The 15,120-nt window shown below is 39.7% G+C and overlaps 1 protein-coding gene across 6 annotated transcripts in view; it reads right to left on the bottom strand.

Annotated features, from left to right (window-relative positions):
• The window catches only part of DOCK2 (dedicator of cytokinesis 2), a 245,877-nt gene extending 232,098 nt beyond the window's left edge, over positions 1 to 13,779 (bottom strand). The window contains exons 1-3 of one of the 6 annotated variants that reach the window (XM_083430680.1): positions 13,523 to 13,779; positions 5,716 to 5,799; positions 1,570 to 1,610 (exon numbers count right to left, since the gene is read on the bottom strand). In XM_083430680.1, coding sequence (XP_083286806.1) covers positions 1,570 to 1,610; positions 5,716 to 5,799; positions 13,523 to 13,562 — 165 coding nt within the window. In that variant the 5' untranslated portion in view covers positions 13,563 to 13,779. Of the gene's footprint in view, positions 1 to 1,569; positions 1,611 to 2,484; positions 2,524 to 2,791; positions 3,207 to 3,253; positions 3,484 to 3,554; positions 3,688 to 3,840; positions 4,016 to 5,715; positions 5,800 to 13,522 lie in introns of those variants that run through there. The other 5 variants (XM_083430685.1, XM_083430683.1, XM_083430684.1 and 2 more) reach the window with 5 other exon arrangements.
• Positions 13,780 to 15,120: the final 1,341 nt, after the last annotated feature.

Below are 15,120 nucleotides of genomic sequence, written 5' to 3' on the forward strand. Positions count from 1 at the left end.
AGCAGTCACACTCTAGGTTCTTAAAAATTAAATACCAGTCCAGTGCAATTCTGATCAGCACCACAGCCTGAGAGGATAGGTAGCTGCAGCCTTGGTGCCACTGAGCATTTTTTCCTAATGCTTATTACCATGTAGTGGGATAGTTTTGCTGAGATTGCACCTGGAGAGAGGAGTCTTAAACCTTCTCTCCCAGAGTGTTGCAGTGACCATCATATCCCACTCCATATTTAATTTTTTTGCTAACCATGTGATTGCTAATCATGTTGATGGAACATGTAGCCTAAGATCCATTTGTGAATCTTCTCTTTAATACAACACATGATACACATATCCTCTTGTGATCAGCAGTCAAGCTGAAAAACTGAAATGTCACTCAGATCCTGGATTATCCTGACATTAAACCTGAGCTCACTGTTTCATCTAAACTGAGGGGAATTCAAGTTTAAACAAACCAGGATGTTCATGCCAATGCTAGTCAGTGGAGGGAGGGGAAAGGGAAATATTTAAATCGGCACATAAGAGAAGAAGGAAATGGGAAATGAAAAGGGGTGCTCATGTGTTAAATTCAACAAATGTAGTGTCTGTGGACACAATAACTGAGCTGTACAAATCAAGTCTACGCTCTTTCACACAATCATTTGTACTTATAGCTACGTTCAATGTCATGTGGGGATAAGCCTAATGGGCAGAGTCAATGGGGGAAAACCAAAGGGAACAAAGCAACTTAAGAAGTGGTTGTTAAATGTAAAAAACAAAGGCACACAGTCAGATGTCAGCTGGAATTTAGGCACTGCAGGAATAAAGGGATGCCGGTGGGTAATAGGGTAAAGCTGAACTAGAAGTACGCAGCTATAGAGCTGCAAAATAGCTCTGAAAGAGGCACTGCTAGATCAGAGTCCCTTATGAAAACAGGAAGACCTTCCATTTGCAGAAGGGCATGACTTGATCCAATCAAAGTACTGGTTCTAATGTACTCCATTTTAGGCAGGCATTTTTTTCCTTAGAGGCTGTGGTGTTCTACCTGTGCATAAAGATGTCTTATCATACTACTGTTGCTCTTATGCCTACGTTTTTATTGTCATGGTTGTATTTTTACTTTTGTGATTTATACTCTGGTGTTGTGAGATGCCTCATGGGTGCTTAAATGAAAGTGTGGTTAAAAAACCTGGTGCAAATAAAAAAATAAATGATTTGGCTGAAAGATTTCAGGTATGTCCCTAGGCTTCAGCCAACCTATTAGGATCTTCAACTTTTATCTTGTGCCCTATCATAATTTGCTTTTAACAGCTACATCAGTTTCAATTTGTGATACACATGATCCCTTCAATGTATACGACTAGTTGGATGCTGGTCAATTCATTATTTGTTATTTAATCTACTTTTCTCATAGTACAAAAACATTCATTTCCTTATTGAAATATTGGGCACTGACATAGATTCAGTGACTCTTCTCAGGATTAAACTCCACATACTTAAAAAGAAAGAATAAAATAATAGTCTATTACAAAAAAATAATCAAACAGATAATCAATAACAAAAAAAGAATAAAGTCAATAAGAATAATCTTACCTCTACTCCTTTATGTCTTACAATGTATCCTTTGTACCAACCTAAAAGTCAAAGCAAAACCATAGTTACTTATTATATGCTTTTCAATGTCCCAATTGAGCCAATTCGTTCAATTTCTGCAAAACTAGGGTAGCAATCCTATGCATGCTTACATGAGAGTAAGTCCCACTGAACACAGTGCAGTTTACTTCCTGGTATGCATAGATTAAATTGTGTTGAAAGAGGATCACTGGTATGTATGCATGTATGCATGTATGTATGTATTTGTATTTGTGTTTGTTTCTTTGTTCATAATAAAGTATTCATAAATGCCTTTCAGGGCAATCGCCCAAGCAAGGAGGCACACAAAATTTACACAATAAGCATAGCAATATGAAAAGAATAAAGTTAAAATCCACATTACACCCTTTGATGAGCAGTAAATCCTCAGGACACAACTTAATGAAGACACACCAAATAACAAAAAGGAAGTGGGTGCAAATTTAAAACAATCTAAAGAGTTCTTCTAAAAATCACCAGTGATGGGTTCATGCCATAAATCCCTTTTATGAACCAAATCTGCCTTTTTAAAGATTTTAGAAGAGCATTGGAGTTTGATCTTGCCCCTGGAAGTAATATATAGCCATGCAGACTCATAGCCATGGATAATCTTATCCTCCATGAATTTGTCTAATCCCCTCAAAAGGCTGAGTTGGTGCCCATGACTACATTTTATGGAAGCAAAAACCACTGTTTAACTTTGTGTCCTGTATGAAGTACTTCTGCCCTGAATCTCTCAATACTCAATTTCATTGGGCAACCCCAGGGTTCAGTATGATGACAGGGAGAAAAAATTATCTGTGTCTACTTTCTCCACACACTGTGTGCATAATATAATACAATTCTTTCATGCTCCCTTCTTACCTTTTTTCCTACCTAAAATTCCCCCAAATCTTCTCTCCTTCATGTGTAACCACATTGTATATATAGTGAAGGGGAGAGGGCAACACGCCAAAATAATCTGGGTTGGGGGGTGAGCAGCAATGTTACTTCTCTCCTAGCTGATCCCCCCCCCCCCCCGCTCTGATTATAGCTTTCATGTCTTGTTCAGTCCTCCAGTCAGGAGGCACAACAGCATCCTTTTCAGAGGTTGCTTTGCCTTGTAGGCCTGTCGGACTAGACTATAATCTACCAGTGGGAGCCAGAATTGCTTTGACAGTCATTTCCTAGAGGGAAAAGCCACCTGAGCCTAAGCATAGCTTCACCGACAGCATCCAGGACACGGCAGAAGCTCTGCTGTACAGCCATGTTGCAGCATAGCCAGCTATTCTCTGCTATGGGAAAAAGCTCAAGCATTTCCCTTAGCAACCAGTATTAATTATTGTGTCAAGGCACACTTAAAGCCCAAAAAGGCCATGTTTGTCAGCCTCAGACGTTCAACACTATAGGGTTAGGCCACTAAAAGTGCTAATCACTTAGATTGTCAGGCCTGTGCAGAGTGGGGGCAGCCAGATATACTTGCCCCCAAGCCTCAGAGGGCTATAAGCATGCCGGGGAGGCCTCATCCATGGCCTGCTGGACTTACACTGCCACGCCAAGAACAAGACTCCCACCCCAGGCCTCAGACAAGCTCTGCACAGGCCTGGAGAATAGTTGCTAAAAGGCAAAAGTTAGATGTTAACATTCGGTGGCTAGGAACTCTTACTGTTGTGAGACAGTTCAGCATGATCATAAGTGCCTCACTTCCCCTGTTTGGCATCCGAGCTTGTCCCTCTTTGAACCTGGAAGCTCTCTGGCAAGTGGTCAAAAAAACAAAATAAGGAACCCAGACACTCATCCATCTTTGGTAACTGTCAGAAGTGGAAGCTGAGGCAATTCTGGAAAATGGGGAAGGGCAATACACAAGGGGGAAATATTTGAAGCACACCCTGTGGGATTTCCAGGGCTTCCAAACACACTAGAGCTGCCTTATCAGATTTTGAAGCAAGCAGCGTAATACACATTACCATCTAAAAATGCTCCCTCCATAAGAAAATTAAATCTAGAGTCGAAAATTACCTAAGTGCACATCCTTCACAGGATGAGGCAGTCAAGGTACGATGTGTGAATCACAGGACCCAGGGCAAAAAGAAAAAAAAGAAAAGAAAACACCCTGCAGACATAATGCTACTTATGGGGTGTCAGTTAACTCTCCCTGAAATACAGTGGTACCTCAGGTTACAGACACCTTGGGTTACTTCAGGTTACAGACTCCGCTAACCCAGAAGTAGTACCTCAGGTTAAGAACTTTACCTCAGGATGAGAACAGAAATCGTGCAGTGGCAGTGGGAGGCCCCATTAGCTAAAGTGGTACCTCAGGTTAAGAACGGTTTCAGGTTACGAACGGACCTCCGGAACAAATTAAGTTCTTAACCAGAGGTACCACTGTAACTATATTTTGAAGAAAATGCTTTTTAAGGCTCTCAGGTCAATGTTTGTAGCTCAAGAGAGACCTCTTCTGGTAAGAAATATGTTATAAACACACTGAGTAACTTTTTCATATCTGCGCTAATCTCATCTGTGACATAAACCTACAGAACATCTCTCTGGGGCTGTCCACCTTTGTTCAGATTAACTCTGCCATCTCATTATTTTTTTTCCAGTACGGGCATTCAGTCCAGAAGTTTTGTGTTTCATTTCTGAGCACACAACTTTCATATGTTAACGGTGCATTTATGAAATCCAAAAGTTGCATTTTCTCAAGCTTTATAACCCCTAAAAGATGCCATCCCTTGAGAATGAATAAGAAAAAAATCTTTGAATTAAAAAGAAACTGAACAAAAACACACATATATTTTTTGCTTCAAGATAATAAGGGAAACCTACTTTCGCTGCAGCATGGAACTACCACCACAGGTGCTACTTGGTTGAAGAGTGAAGGAGAAGGAAGGAGGTCACTCTCCTGCTTCTCATCCCCCTTTCAAACAGATGGAGAACATGGCCGTTCCATGGAGATTGTTTGTTTGTTTCTCACTATCCTACTACTGAACCCAGAGCAGCTTACAACACAAAACTTTTTAATTAAAAAAAACCCAGATGGTTAAAATTATACAACACTACTAAGAAAAGCCCACAGCAAATTAAATATTGGTTTGGTTCAGACATATAACTAAACCTTGGTTTGTTTAGCCTAAATATGATTTGTCTGAACCTAGCCTAGCAGATTAACCATGGTTTCTTTTCTGGCAACAACGATGCGAAGCCATGGTTTCTTGCCGGCATACCAGCCATAGCTTGCTTTACCTATGATTTTGGTGCCATGCCTGAACCCAACAACCTTGCTTAACCATACTTTGTTTGGCCACCCTATCCTAGACTCTTGCTAAGCTACAGAGGCATTGGGCAATATCATTTGGAAAGCAAACTAAGCTTTGGAAAAACAGGCAATGTGAAAGACTCATTAACTAAACAAACATGTGCAATTGCAGTCAAACTAAAGAATCAATTGGAGTAAGTACTGAAGCTCCTCAGCCTCTCAGTCACACTGAATATTTCAGTGTGCACATGCTGCATGGGCACAAGAGCACCAGAAGGTCTCCCTCTGTTTCACAGTTAATATATCGTATTTTTAAAAATCATGTTTATTTGAGTTCACATGTTGGTATCTCTCTCCACAAGCATAGCTGTTTGTATACTGTCACATTACAAAAAACTACAAAGCCTGTTTTATGGCTACAACTATGGATAAAACATTTCTGGTTATCATTTAACCAAAACCACTAGAAGAATTAAGGCTGTTTTTATTTATTACGAAGTGTTGTTCTGCTTATGTTAGTTCTGATGGTTTTACCACAAAACCCACACATAAAACCCACAAGCAGGAAAGAAAGAGGCAAGTTAAACAAGTTTCACCTCCTAATAATTAATATCATTGTATTCATAATACAGACATCACAGTTTCAGTGTAAGGAGGTAAGTCACATCTGGATAAGAGTAAAATCTCATTAATGTCTCATTAATTCACCAAAAATGCACTCAGTGAACAAATATGCTTCTAAATATGCAGGCATGATGGCTGCATGTTTCAAGACAACAGTAATATAAGCATTGTCTCAGGATTTTTTTCTCTCCAATGAGCTCATAACTCAATGTGATGATGCAAAATACAAACCAAAAATTATTTCTCACCTTCACAGTCTTCCAGTATATGGACTACATCACCAATATGCAGAGATAGCTGTGGTACTCTTGCAGCTCTGAAATTGGATATTGCTGTGAAAATACAATCACTCAGTCAATCTTTATTATGGTTAAACAGACAACAGAAATAGTATCAACAACATGTACTACATCAGCACCAAGGGGTGGACACAGTAGACAAAATAAAAAATTACCTATATACTTATTTACATTAAAAATAACACTCCTTCAACTAAAGCTGTGAAAATACAGAATAAGCTGTTATGGATCCAATCAAATTAACATTTTAAACACAAGAGCTGTGTTTCAGACAAGATGCTAAACCACAATTTGGTGCTATGGGGGCAAGCCTTGAACTTGCTTGCTTGCTACCCACTCCCTTTTCCTCCTTTGGTGCAGTGACAAGAAATCTGGAAGCTTGCTAGATCTGAACAAAGAACTGTGGTTAGTGTAAAGTACGCTTTAAAAAGACAAACCAGAATCACCAACTCCAGTTTGAAATTGTCTTGCTTTCCTAAACCATAATTAAGACTAGCTACAGTCTGTCTGACTTTGGACATAATAAAGTAATGACAGTTGAAAGCGAAAGCAAAATCTTCTGATTTCTTCAAAACAGCCATATCAGAAATGAAGGCCCAAACTTTAAAGCTCATGCATGTAACACCAAACTATAGCTTAGAGTTGCCATATTTCAAAAAGTAAGATCCAGGACAACCCGAAAGTTGTTGAGTTTTTTTAGTAAATGCTACAAGAATGTCCTGGAAAATCAGGACGTATGGCAGCCCTGCTATATCTTAGCATTGCATGTGATCCAACTTAATATGGGATTATAAAGATTATTTTGAGAGTCAACATTATTTTAAATAGAAGCACAGCAATAAATATTAAATAAACTGAATATGAAGGTTCAGTTCTCTGTCTCACTTGCAAAAGACATCTCCATAAAATGTGGAAATTGGAAATTCACACCAGAAATATCAATCATAAGAAATATATGCAGATAGCAAGCTGAAGTAATATGTATCCAAAATAAAGCAACTAAAGGGTGTGGCAATCTTTATAGACTGTTTTCTAACCACACACTAAGAGAGACTTGCACCTGAGGAGGAGGGATCAGAGAGCTACCTTTTTAATTTGTTTACTGTTTTATTTCTCAAAACTGCTTTTATTTTTCAAAACATTTTGTTTTGAAAACTCCAGAACAGTAAACAAAGGGTACTGAAATACTTCATAAACAATTATAAAACAATTATAGGAATAAAACCATATAAACTCCAAATAATACAGCATCCATAGTTATTGGCAGCCTGCCTCAAAGCCGGTTGAGCTGATGTGCTTTCTGCTTGTGAAACAGCACTTTTGGATACAAGCCGATGTACTGTCAAGTACGCTTGTCTAAGCCAAAGCATAATACCATTTGTAAAGCAAATCTGCAATTTTTATTAAATCAACTTGGAAGATAGGAGTGAGAATTAGACTTGTTCCAAAGTGAGAATTGGGCCTTCAATCTTAAATAAATTGGCTTGGGCAGAATAGCCTTAAAGCGTCAATTTACTGAAGTCCTGAACACACACTTAATAGCTTCAAATTGTTCTGAGTTCTCCTCTTGTCCCCCTAATTCGCTGCCATTCAGAAATCAATCTTGGCATTCTTTCCAGTGCTTTTGGCCAAAATACAGAAAAAGCCACAGAAGGCTGTTTCAAGTTATAGCAGCCACAAAACAAAACAAAAACAGTATATCTCAGCAACAATTAAAAACAAAACTTTAGTGCATTTTGTTCTCACATTTGGCCACCCCTTTTAGAACTCTAAACATACCCTGTGACCCAGATTCAGATCTCCAGAGTATTTGATGTAATTTAGTTCTAATCATGGTACCAGCTCAATACAATTTCTATAGCCATGTTTTATTAAGCTGTTCTTGTGATGCATTGTATTCCATTCTTCTTAAGTTAAAACAGTGACCCTTCCACAAAATGGTCAGTTTCATGAATAACAACCTAAAAGTGTTTAATATTTTGGACTTTAGCTTTTACATCACTTCGTCTTCCATTTTTGTTCTGTTCTTCCTCACCATTCCTTCTCCAACCTCGCAGCTGGCTGTAGCCTTGGCAGCTGAGGAAAGTTTACCTTAAGGTTCTCTTTCTCCCTCTCAAAAACACTTTAAAAGTACTTCTGACTTCTGGGTATGGCCTTTTGACCACCTATAAAGGTATACAGGTACTTGCACACTGCTAGTCCATACCCTCCAACATGTTGCCACGGAAACCAGAATGTGCCCCTTATGTTTCCACGTGAGAGCACAGCCCCCATAACACGATTCCCGATTTAATCAGGACAGTTGAGGGATTTGCTAGAATATGCAGATAATGTATTTCCATGATCCAATATTTGGGTAGCAATCTAAGACAAATGAGAATCAAACAAATACTGACTTGTCACACTGTACTTTTTTTTTAAAAAAAAGCTATACCTTTATTGTTAGCTGTCCTGGATTTGAATAAGAGGGTATAAGAAACAAAACAACAACAATCATAAATACCAACAACTAAACTATTTCCTATGGATTTTGGCATTTAAAATAAGCTTTCAAAAACCAGATGAAGGGGAGGGGGAGTGCATTCTGTCCTTTAAGCCATCACTACTCGTCGTGCTCATTTAAAGGAAAAAAACTAAAAGTTCAGAGCATGGTTGTGTTAACATAATATTGCATTGCTTCCCAGTGGTACCTTTTTTTTCTTTTTCTTTTTACAAAGGGTTAGTATGGTGACATCAACCAACTGACAAAGGAAGTGGTTTTGCAAGCTTGATGTTTTCTGAGTAAGTGGAAACTTACAGCTTAAAGTCATTTGAAAGTACAAAGGTCCTGTTTCTTTTCTTTACTTTAAAAAAGGGAAAGGGGGAATAAAGCAGGAACATGCATGTTTTGTTGGAGCCAAGATATACAGAGCACTATAAAAAATTCCTGAATCCCAAAGAGTGGGGTAGGTCCCATTAAAACTCCTATTGGTTAACAATTCCCAGCTGGATGTCTATTGTAGTAAAAAGCAACAGGTCCTGTGGCACCTGGAGGTCAAAGAAATGCATTGTGGCGTAAGCTTCTGCAGACCAGTGCCACTTGTCAAATACTTGGAAGTGTCATCCTGAGCTGGCAGAGGTGCGTGTGTGTATGTCTGCCAGCTGAAAACAACACTTTTCCGGACCATGAAAGCTCATGGCACGCTGTATTTACTAATCCTTAAGATGCCACAGCTGATTTTACTATTGGTTAGCACAACATGTTGTGGCTATGTGTGTCCCACTTCCCTGAGCAGTGAGAACTGCCTGGGTTTGATTTCATTTGGAAGGAGGGATCACTGGATACATAAGGTGCTTTGTAACAGAGTTTACTTACAAATTTGTAGAATTCATAGATAGGTAGGTTGAGCAGAGGTGGTCGTGGACAGCTTAAACAGCAACCCTACATCAGATCTGTAGCAAGGAACACTTGCCCACTCACCCAGGGCTGCTAGCTTACAGAGCCCCCAAAACTGAGCTCAGACCACTCTGTTTCTCTCACAGTCTGCCTTAGTCTCCTACTCACAACTGTAATTTCTGTTGTTCTTTACACAGAGAAACCTAGTTTATGGGAGAAGGTATGCCCATGCCCCTTTCTCTGACCATTTTAGAGTAGTCCTGCATCACAAAGCAATCTCGCAACCATTAGCCCCTATTGAGGGCTTTTAAGAAGAAGAAGAAGAAGAGTTTGGATTTGATATCCCGCCTTTCACTCCCTTTAAGGAGTCTTAAAGCGGCTAACATTCTCCTTTCCCTTCCTCCCCCACAACAAACACTCTGTGAGGTGAGTGGGGCTGAGAGACTGTGACTGGCCCAAGGTCACCCAGCAGCTGCATGTGGAGGAGCGGAGACGCGAACCCGGTTACCCAGATTATGTGACTACCGCTCTTAACCACTACACCACACTGGCAAAAGTAGTTTTAAAACTACTTTTGTCAAGTTCAACATTTTGGCAAGGTATTGCCACAGTCTTGTTCACAGAAATCTGATAGTAAGCCCATAACATTATCTTTCCGCTCCTTATGCAAAGGGGCTACCTATCTAGATGTTGCGACTTCGCTGTGCTAGGGTACATTTCTAAACCTTACCACATGTATTTTTGTACAAGTTACCGGTAAGTAAGGTTTAAGAAGTATTTGTATTGAAGCTTATGCAGATAGCCTATCAAAACTCTCTCCTCTATTTGTAGACAAAATAATGAGGGTGGGGTCCTCCAAATTTATCCAGGGGTGGTGAGATATTATCCAAGTTTCTCATGCAGATAATAGCGTTCAACACTGTCACGAGCATAGCACCTTTTCTTTTTCTGCCTCTCCAAGTGACAACAGCCACAAATGTATTGGCAGCTTGATCCCTATTTTTCATGCTCCACAGTGTCCTGGGCCCAGCATGATTACACAGCATCATTCACCGGGGGAGGAAGGGGGGGGGACAGCTTCCACCACAATAAAAAATGTAGAGAATACATTTGTAGAAATTTATACATTTGTAGAGAATATTTGTAGAAATTTATTCAAAGTGCTCTTCCATTTTGTACGGGGGTGTGTGTGTGGATTCAGACATTTTCTCAGAAAGAAATGGCTTTTCTTATATTTGCATGTCTGGGGGTAAGCAAATCCAACCCTTGCCCTCTGTATTACAATCCATTAATACTATCTCCCCAGCCCTCAAAGAAGAAGAAGAAGAAGAAGAAGAAGAAGAAGAAGAAGAAGAAGAAGAAGAGGCACAAGAATGGGACCTCTGCAGATGAAACCTGATTCACATTGCTTTTTCAGCACTGTCCTGGATTGAATATATAACCCACAGTTGAAGTCTCACAACTTCCTTTTGTGGCACTTGCTTGTGATCCATGCTTGCTTCATCATCATGTTTTTTAAAGCTCCTGGAGAAGAATCAATGATGCTAACAGGGAAAACAACTAAACTTTCAGAGTTCTGGCCTGGTTTCAGTGTGAACTTTTGGAATGTTTCCGTGGACTTAACAAACAAATCAAGTATATACAGTCAGGACAGCCATTTTCTAATTTGGGGGTGACTAACATGTGGCCTTCCAGCTAATTGCCAACTCCCAGTAACAGCTGGAGGATCATAGGTTAGCCACCTATATTCCACTTCAAACTCTTGAAGTCTCTTTGTTGCTCAGCCCTAAAAAAAAATCCAACTTTTCCAACACTTGCCTCCACTTAAATGAAAATCATTTTAAAGTGCCATACTTTTTTTATCTAACACCACAGCATTTAGCAATAAGATCCAAGATACAGTACCTTGGATCCCGAATGCTTCACGAGTCAAACGTTTTGGCTCCTGAACGCCGCAAACCTGGAAGTGAGTGTTCCGTTTTGCGAACATTCTTTTGAACCTGAATGTCCGACATGGCTTCCGTGGCTTCTGGAGCTTCCTGCAGCCAATCAGAAGCCATGCCTTGGTTTCCAAACATTTTGGGAGTCAAACAGACTTCCAGAACGGATCCCGTTCGACTTCCGAGGTACCACTGTAGTGTGAGAAATGTGCTGCACACTTCCTATGTATTTTTAATTCATTTATAAAAGAATATCTATACCAACATTTTATGAAAGCAGGGTGGTGTACAATATAAAGCGCCATTAAAAACAATATAGATAATAATTAAAGTGACTGGATAGTAAAAATAAATAAAAAGGAAACAGCTAGAAAGGTCTTCAGGCGATGCTTGAAAGTCAAAAGTGAGGGTGCCTGTCAAATCTCTTTTGGAAGAATGCTCCATTAACATATGTGATGTGATCAGGTTTTGTTTTTTAAAAAAAAGATTTAAACTCCCAAATCATCACGATTATAAGCAGAACCATCAATATTCCTTACAGCTAAATCTGAAGTGTATATTTAAAAATGCAATTCAGCCTGACCATTTAGATCCTCTATGGACTGCAACAGCTGCAAGAATTGTAATTGGTGCTTGTTGACATTTACCCCTATTGACTATCGAAATTGTGTGGTTTAGCAAATCTTGGCAGCTGGTCTTAATGATGAAACTAGCGCAATTTGTGAGTCTACTCTAGGTCTAAAGGAAGACCAAGGGGAAAAAAATATGCTATGCAAGTGGAGTTCCAGGTCTTCCAGGGGCTCAGTGGGGAAAAGAGTGAGGTGAAGTCCCCGTTTGTGTAGGTAAGACTCAGACATAACTGGATTTTACGTGACGAAAATAAAATTTCTTGTGACTGTTGGCTCTATTCATTCTCTTGAGCACCATCAATTAAATTATGTGCATTAACACATTAAAGGCTCCGCCTTTGTTTTGCTGCAATTGTAAAACCTTAAGATGACTAGGATTCATCTTCCATAGTTAGTGCAGGATTGCTCATACATTATATGTTTAGGGGTATGAAATAGTACTAGTACAATTATATAATATATTCAGTACATATACAGACAATGGTAGATGCTATGTATTTTGTATGTGGTAGTATTTTGCCAGAGTAATTCAAGCACTGGGCCCAAGAATCTTTTCAGAACGCAGCAAGAGACTTCTGAGCATTCGCAAGAGAGAAGTCAATATCCTGGTTCTTTAGTTTTGCAAAAGGAGCTATCTACCAAGCTTAGTATGAGTTTTGAATAATTTTGCAATGTTACTATATCATTGCACTGAAACTCAATCATATTTTGCTTCTGGCATTTCTTCCAGAAATCCAAATAATTTCATACAACATCAAGCAAATCAGAATGTGTAGATTGCCCTGTCGTCGTCACAGGAACATACACAGCTGACTTAGACAGTCAGACAATCAATCCAGCTAGGTTTGTATTGTCTACAGATTGACAATGGCTCAAACAGGAGTCTCCTCCAGGCCACCAGAAGATTGCACTTGGGACCTTTTGCATGCACTTTCCTAAGTTTCAAAATGGGGTTGAATGTTTAAGCTTTGGCCATGTTCACTCATTTAATGATAAGCTTTGGCCATGTTCACTCATTTAATGATAAGCTTTGGCCATGTTCACTCATTTAATGATTTCTCACATGAAAGTCTCCTAACCCAGCACACTTCGTGGTAATTAGTTGGTAGTTTGCTGTGGGTTATAATTATATTACCACTGGAAAATGAATGAACAATCTCAACAAACAAGATTTTAAAAGCAGTGGACTAAACAATCTACACAACACATAAGTACAACAAGTTCAGTTATTTAGCACATTTATTTCCTGCCTTTTGTTCCATCATGTAATTCAACATAGGATTTTCAAGCACTGACGAGATCCAGCTAGGTGACTGCATGATGCGGCCAAAGATCACACCCAGAACCAGCAAAACAAAAGTCTCAGAAGCACAGTACATATAGTTTGTTTCTCAAAATGTGCTTGCTCCCTTTCCATTTCCTGTTTATAACAGAGCCAATAAGAGGACAACTTGCATAACTGAGTCAATGCCTAAGAAGAACTCAAATGTCTAAGATTCCAGTTTGGTTATCGCAAGACAAAGGGTTGTTTTTATAGTTTACAGCTTCAAATTTAGTTAGTTCCACAGGACTTTCCACAAGAATAGGGAAATAGTACTAAGCAAAGATTGCTTGGAAGCAAGTATCAATGAAACCTTCTTATGTGTGTGTTCAGCATAGACCCATCAGACAAGGCACAAAACAGCTATTTTGTTGTTTAAATTTTTGGGGTTTTTTGCTGACCAAATTGATTTATCTTCGTGCATTGCAGCATTTCTCCCCACATCCTGCAGAGGAGGAAAACCCCAGAGAGGAGCTTGCATGATACATACCCACTCCAATCTTCTTATCGGTTTTTTGCCAAGGAGTCATAGCCAACAAGTCCAGCAGGCTAGGGTAGCCGTGTTCAGGAGAACAGCTGTTTGGTACCGGATAAAATCCCAGTAATGTTCAAGGATGGAGTCAAGTGAATCGCAAGGCAAGTTTGTCTACTGCTGCAGTTGCAGCAGGGAGCTTTGCACTTCTCACAATCCCTCAGCTTCCTTCCTCTTTTTGTGTGCACTGTCCTCAACGAGGCTCTTACGCTAAATGAAAGTGATGCTTCTATGTAGAGGAGGGACAACACCGGGCGCCTTGCTGACAGGGCAATGACAGCAACACAAGCAAATAGGAACATAAGGAGACTATGGCTACTACCACCACTACATGCTAAGCAAATCACACAGCTTCTAGACACCACGTGTTCCTCCCAAGATGGTAAGATCAGTTAATGAGGTGCTGCTTCATGTTCCATCCTTTTTAATGGTGACATGTATTACAGCACCGTTTTAGGCGCAACACCTATCCATACCTGTCTCCACCAGCTGAAAAACGGGTACATATTTCATTATATTGTTGGGTTGCTTTTAAACAAGATTCTGTTTAGTTGTCCTCCTATTGTTTTTAAACAGCTTGTGGGCTTTGTACTAGTATAAGACTTGAAGATTTTAGGGGAAAGGTTATGTACAAGACATGCCTTACTTCTCCCACTGCGATGCTTTCCCAAAAGTTCATTCTTCAGCCATAAAAGACAAAAGTATACTTTTCCCCATGCCTGGCAGGATTTGTATTTTTCCATTTTCCATTTTATACCGAGAATCATGTATTGTTGGGGAAAGGCCATGCAGCAGTTTCGCTGTTATTCCATTAGCCTGACCAGGTCAGAAATGTGGAGGCAGAATAATGGAGGAACATTGAGACACCACTGAGAAAGGGATAAAATGAGGACTGCAGCCATGGTAAAACCAGGACTCTATCAAAGGGAGTGGGAACTACAGGATCTGAACAAGGAGGGTCTGAACAATAGAATGCTTTAGCTTTATTCAGTATTAAAGATACAGCATCACCAACAAACAGTAATATCTGTGCTTAAAAGAGCCTGGTGTTGTTACACAGCAGCCCATTTCACCCATGCTGCAGGATGGACTACTTCTCTTCAGTTCCAGCTGTACTGCCAGTCTTCCTTCTCCCCTGCCTGCAATGAGCCATTCTGTGCTCACCGACCAAACTTCTATCTGATTTGACCATTTTGGTCACTACACCTCTCTCATTTTGGAGGTTTTCACAGTGTGGATACACTTGCTGTCTTAAATTATTTAATTTCAACCCTGGAGTAGATAGGCAGCTGCCTTCTGTTTGTCAGGACACATTAAAGGAACATTTTGGTGTGGACCACAAAGGGATTTGTTGAAACAATGAGATTGTTCTGTTTCTTCTAGTCATTCTGTCATTCTCCCACACTGTTGTCAAATTTCTTCTTTTTGTCATTCTCTAAACATGCTGGGCAACTAGTTTATTGCACAGCTGTTTTCTCCTCCTGCCCTTTAGAGTTTTCCCCTAAATTTTTTTTTGTAACTCCCTTCTTCATGCGTGGCCTGGTATGGCTAGATAA

Source organism: Podarcis tiliguerta, assembly GCF_965153285.1.
Source record: "Podarcis tiliguerta genome assembly, chromosome: 2".
NCBI classification, from domain to species: Eukaryota; Metazoa; Chordata; class Lepidosauria; order Squamata; family Lacertidae; genus Podarcis; species Podarcis tiliguerta.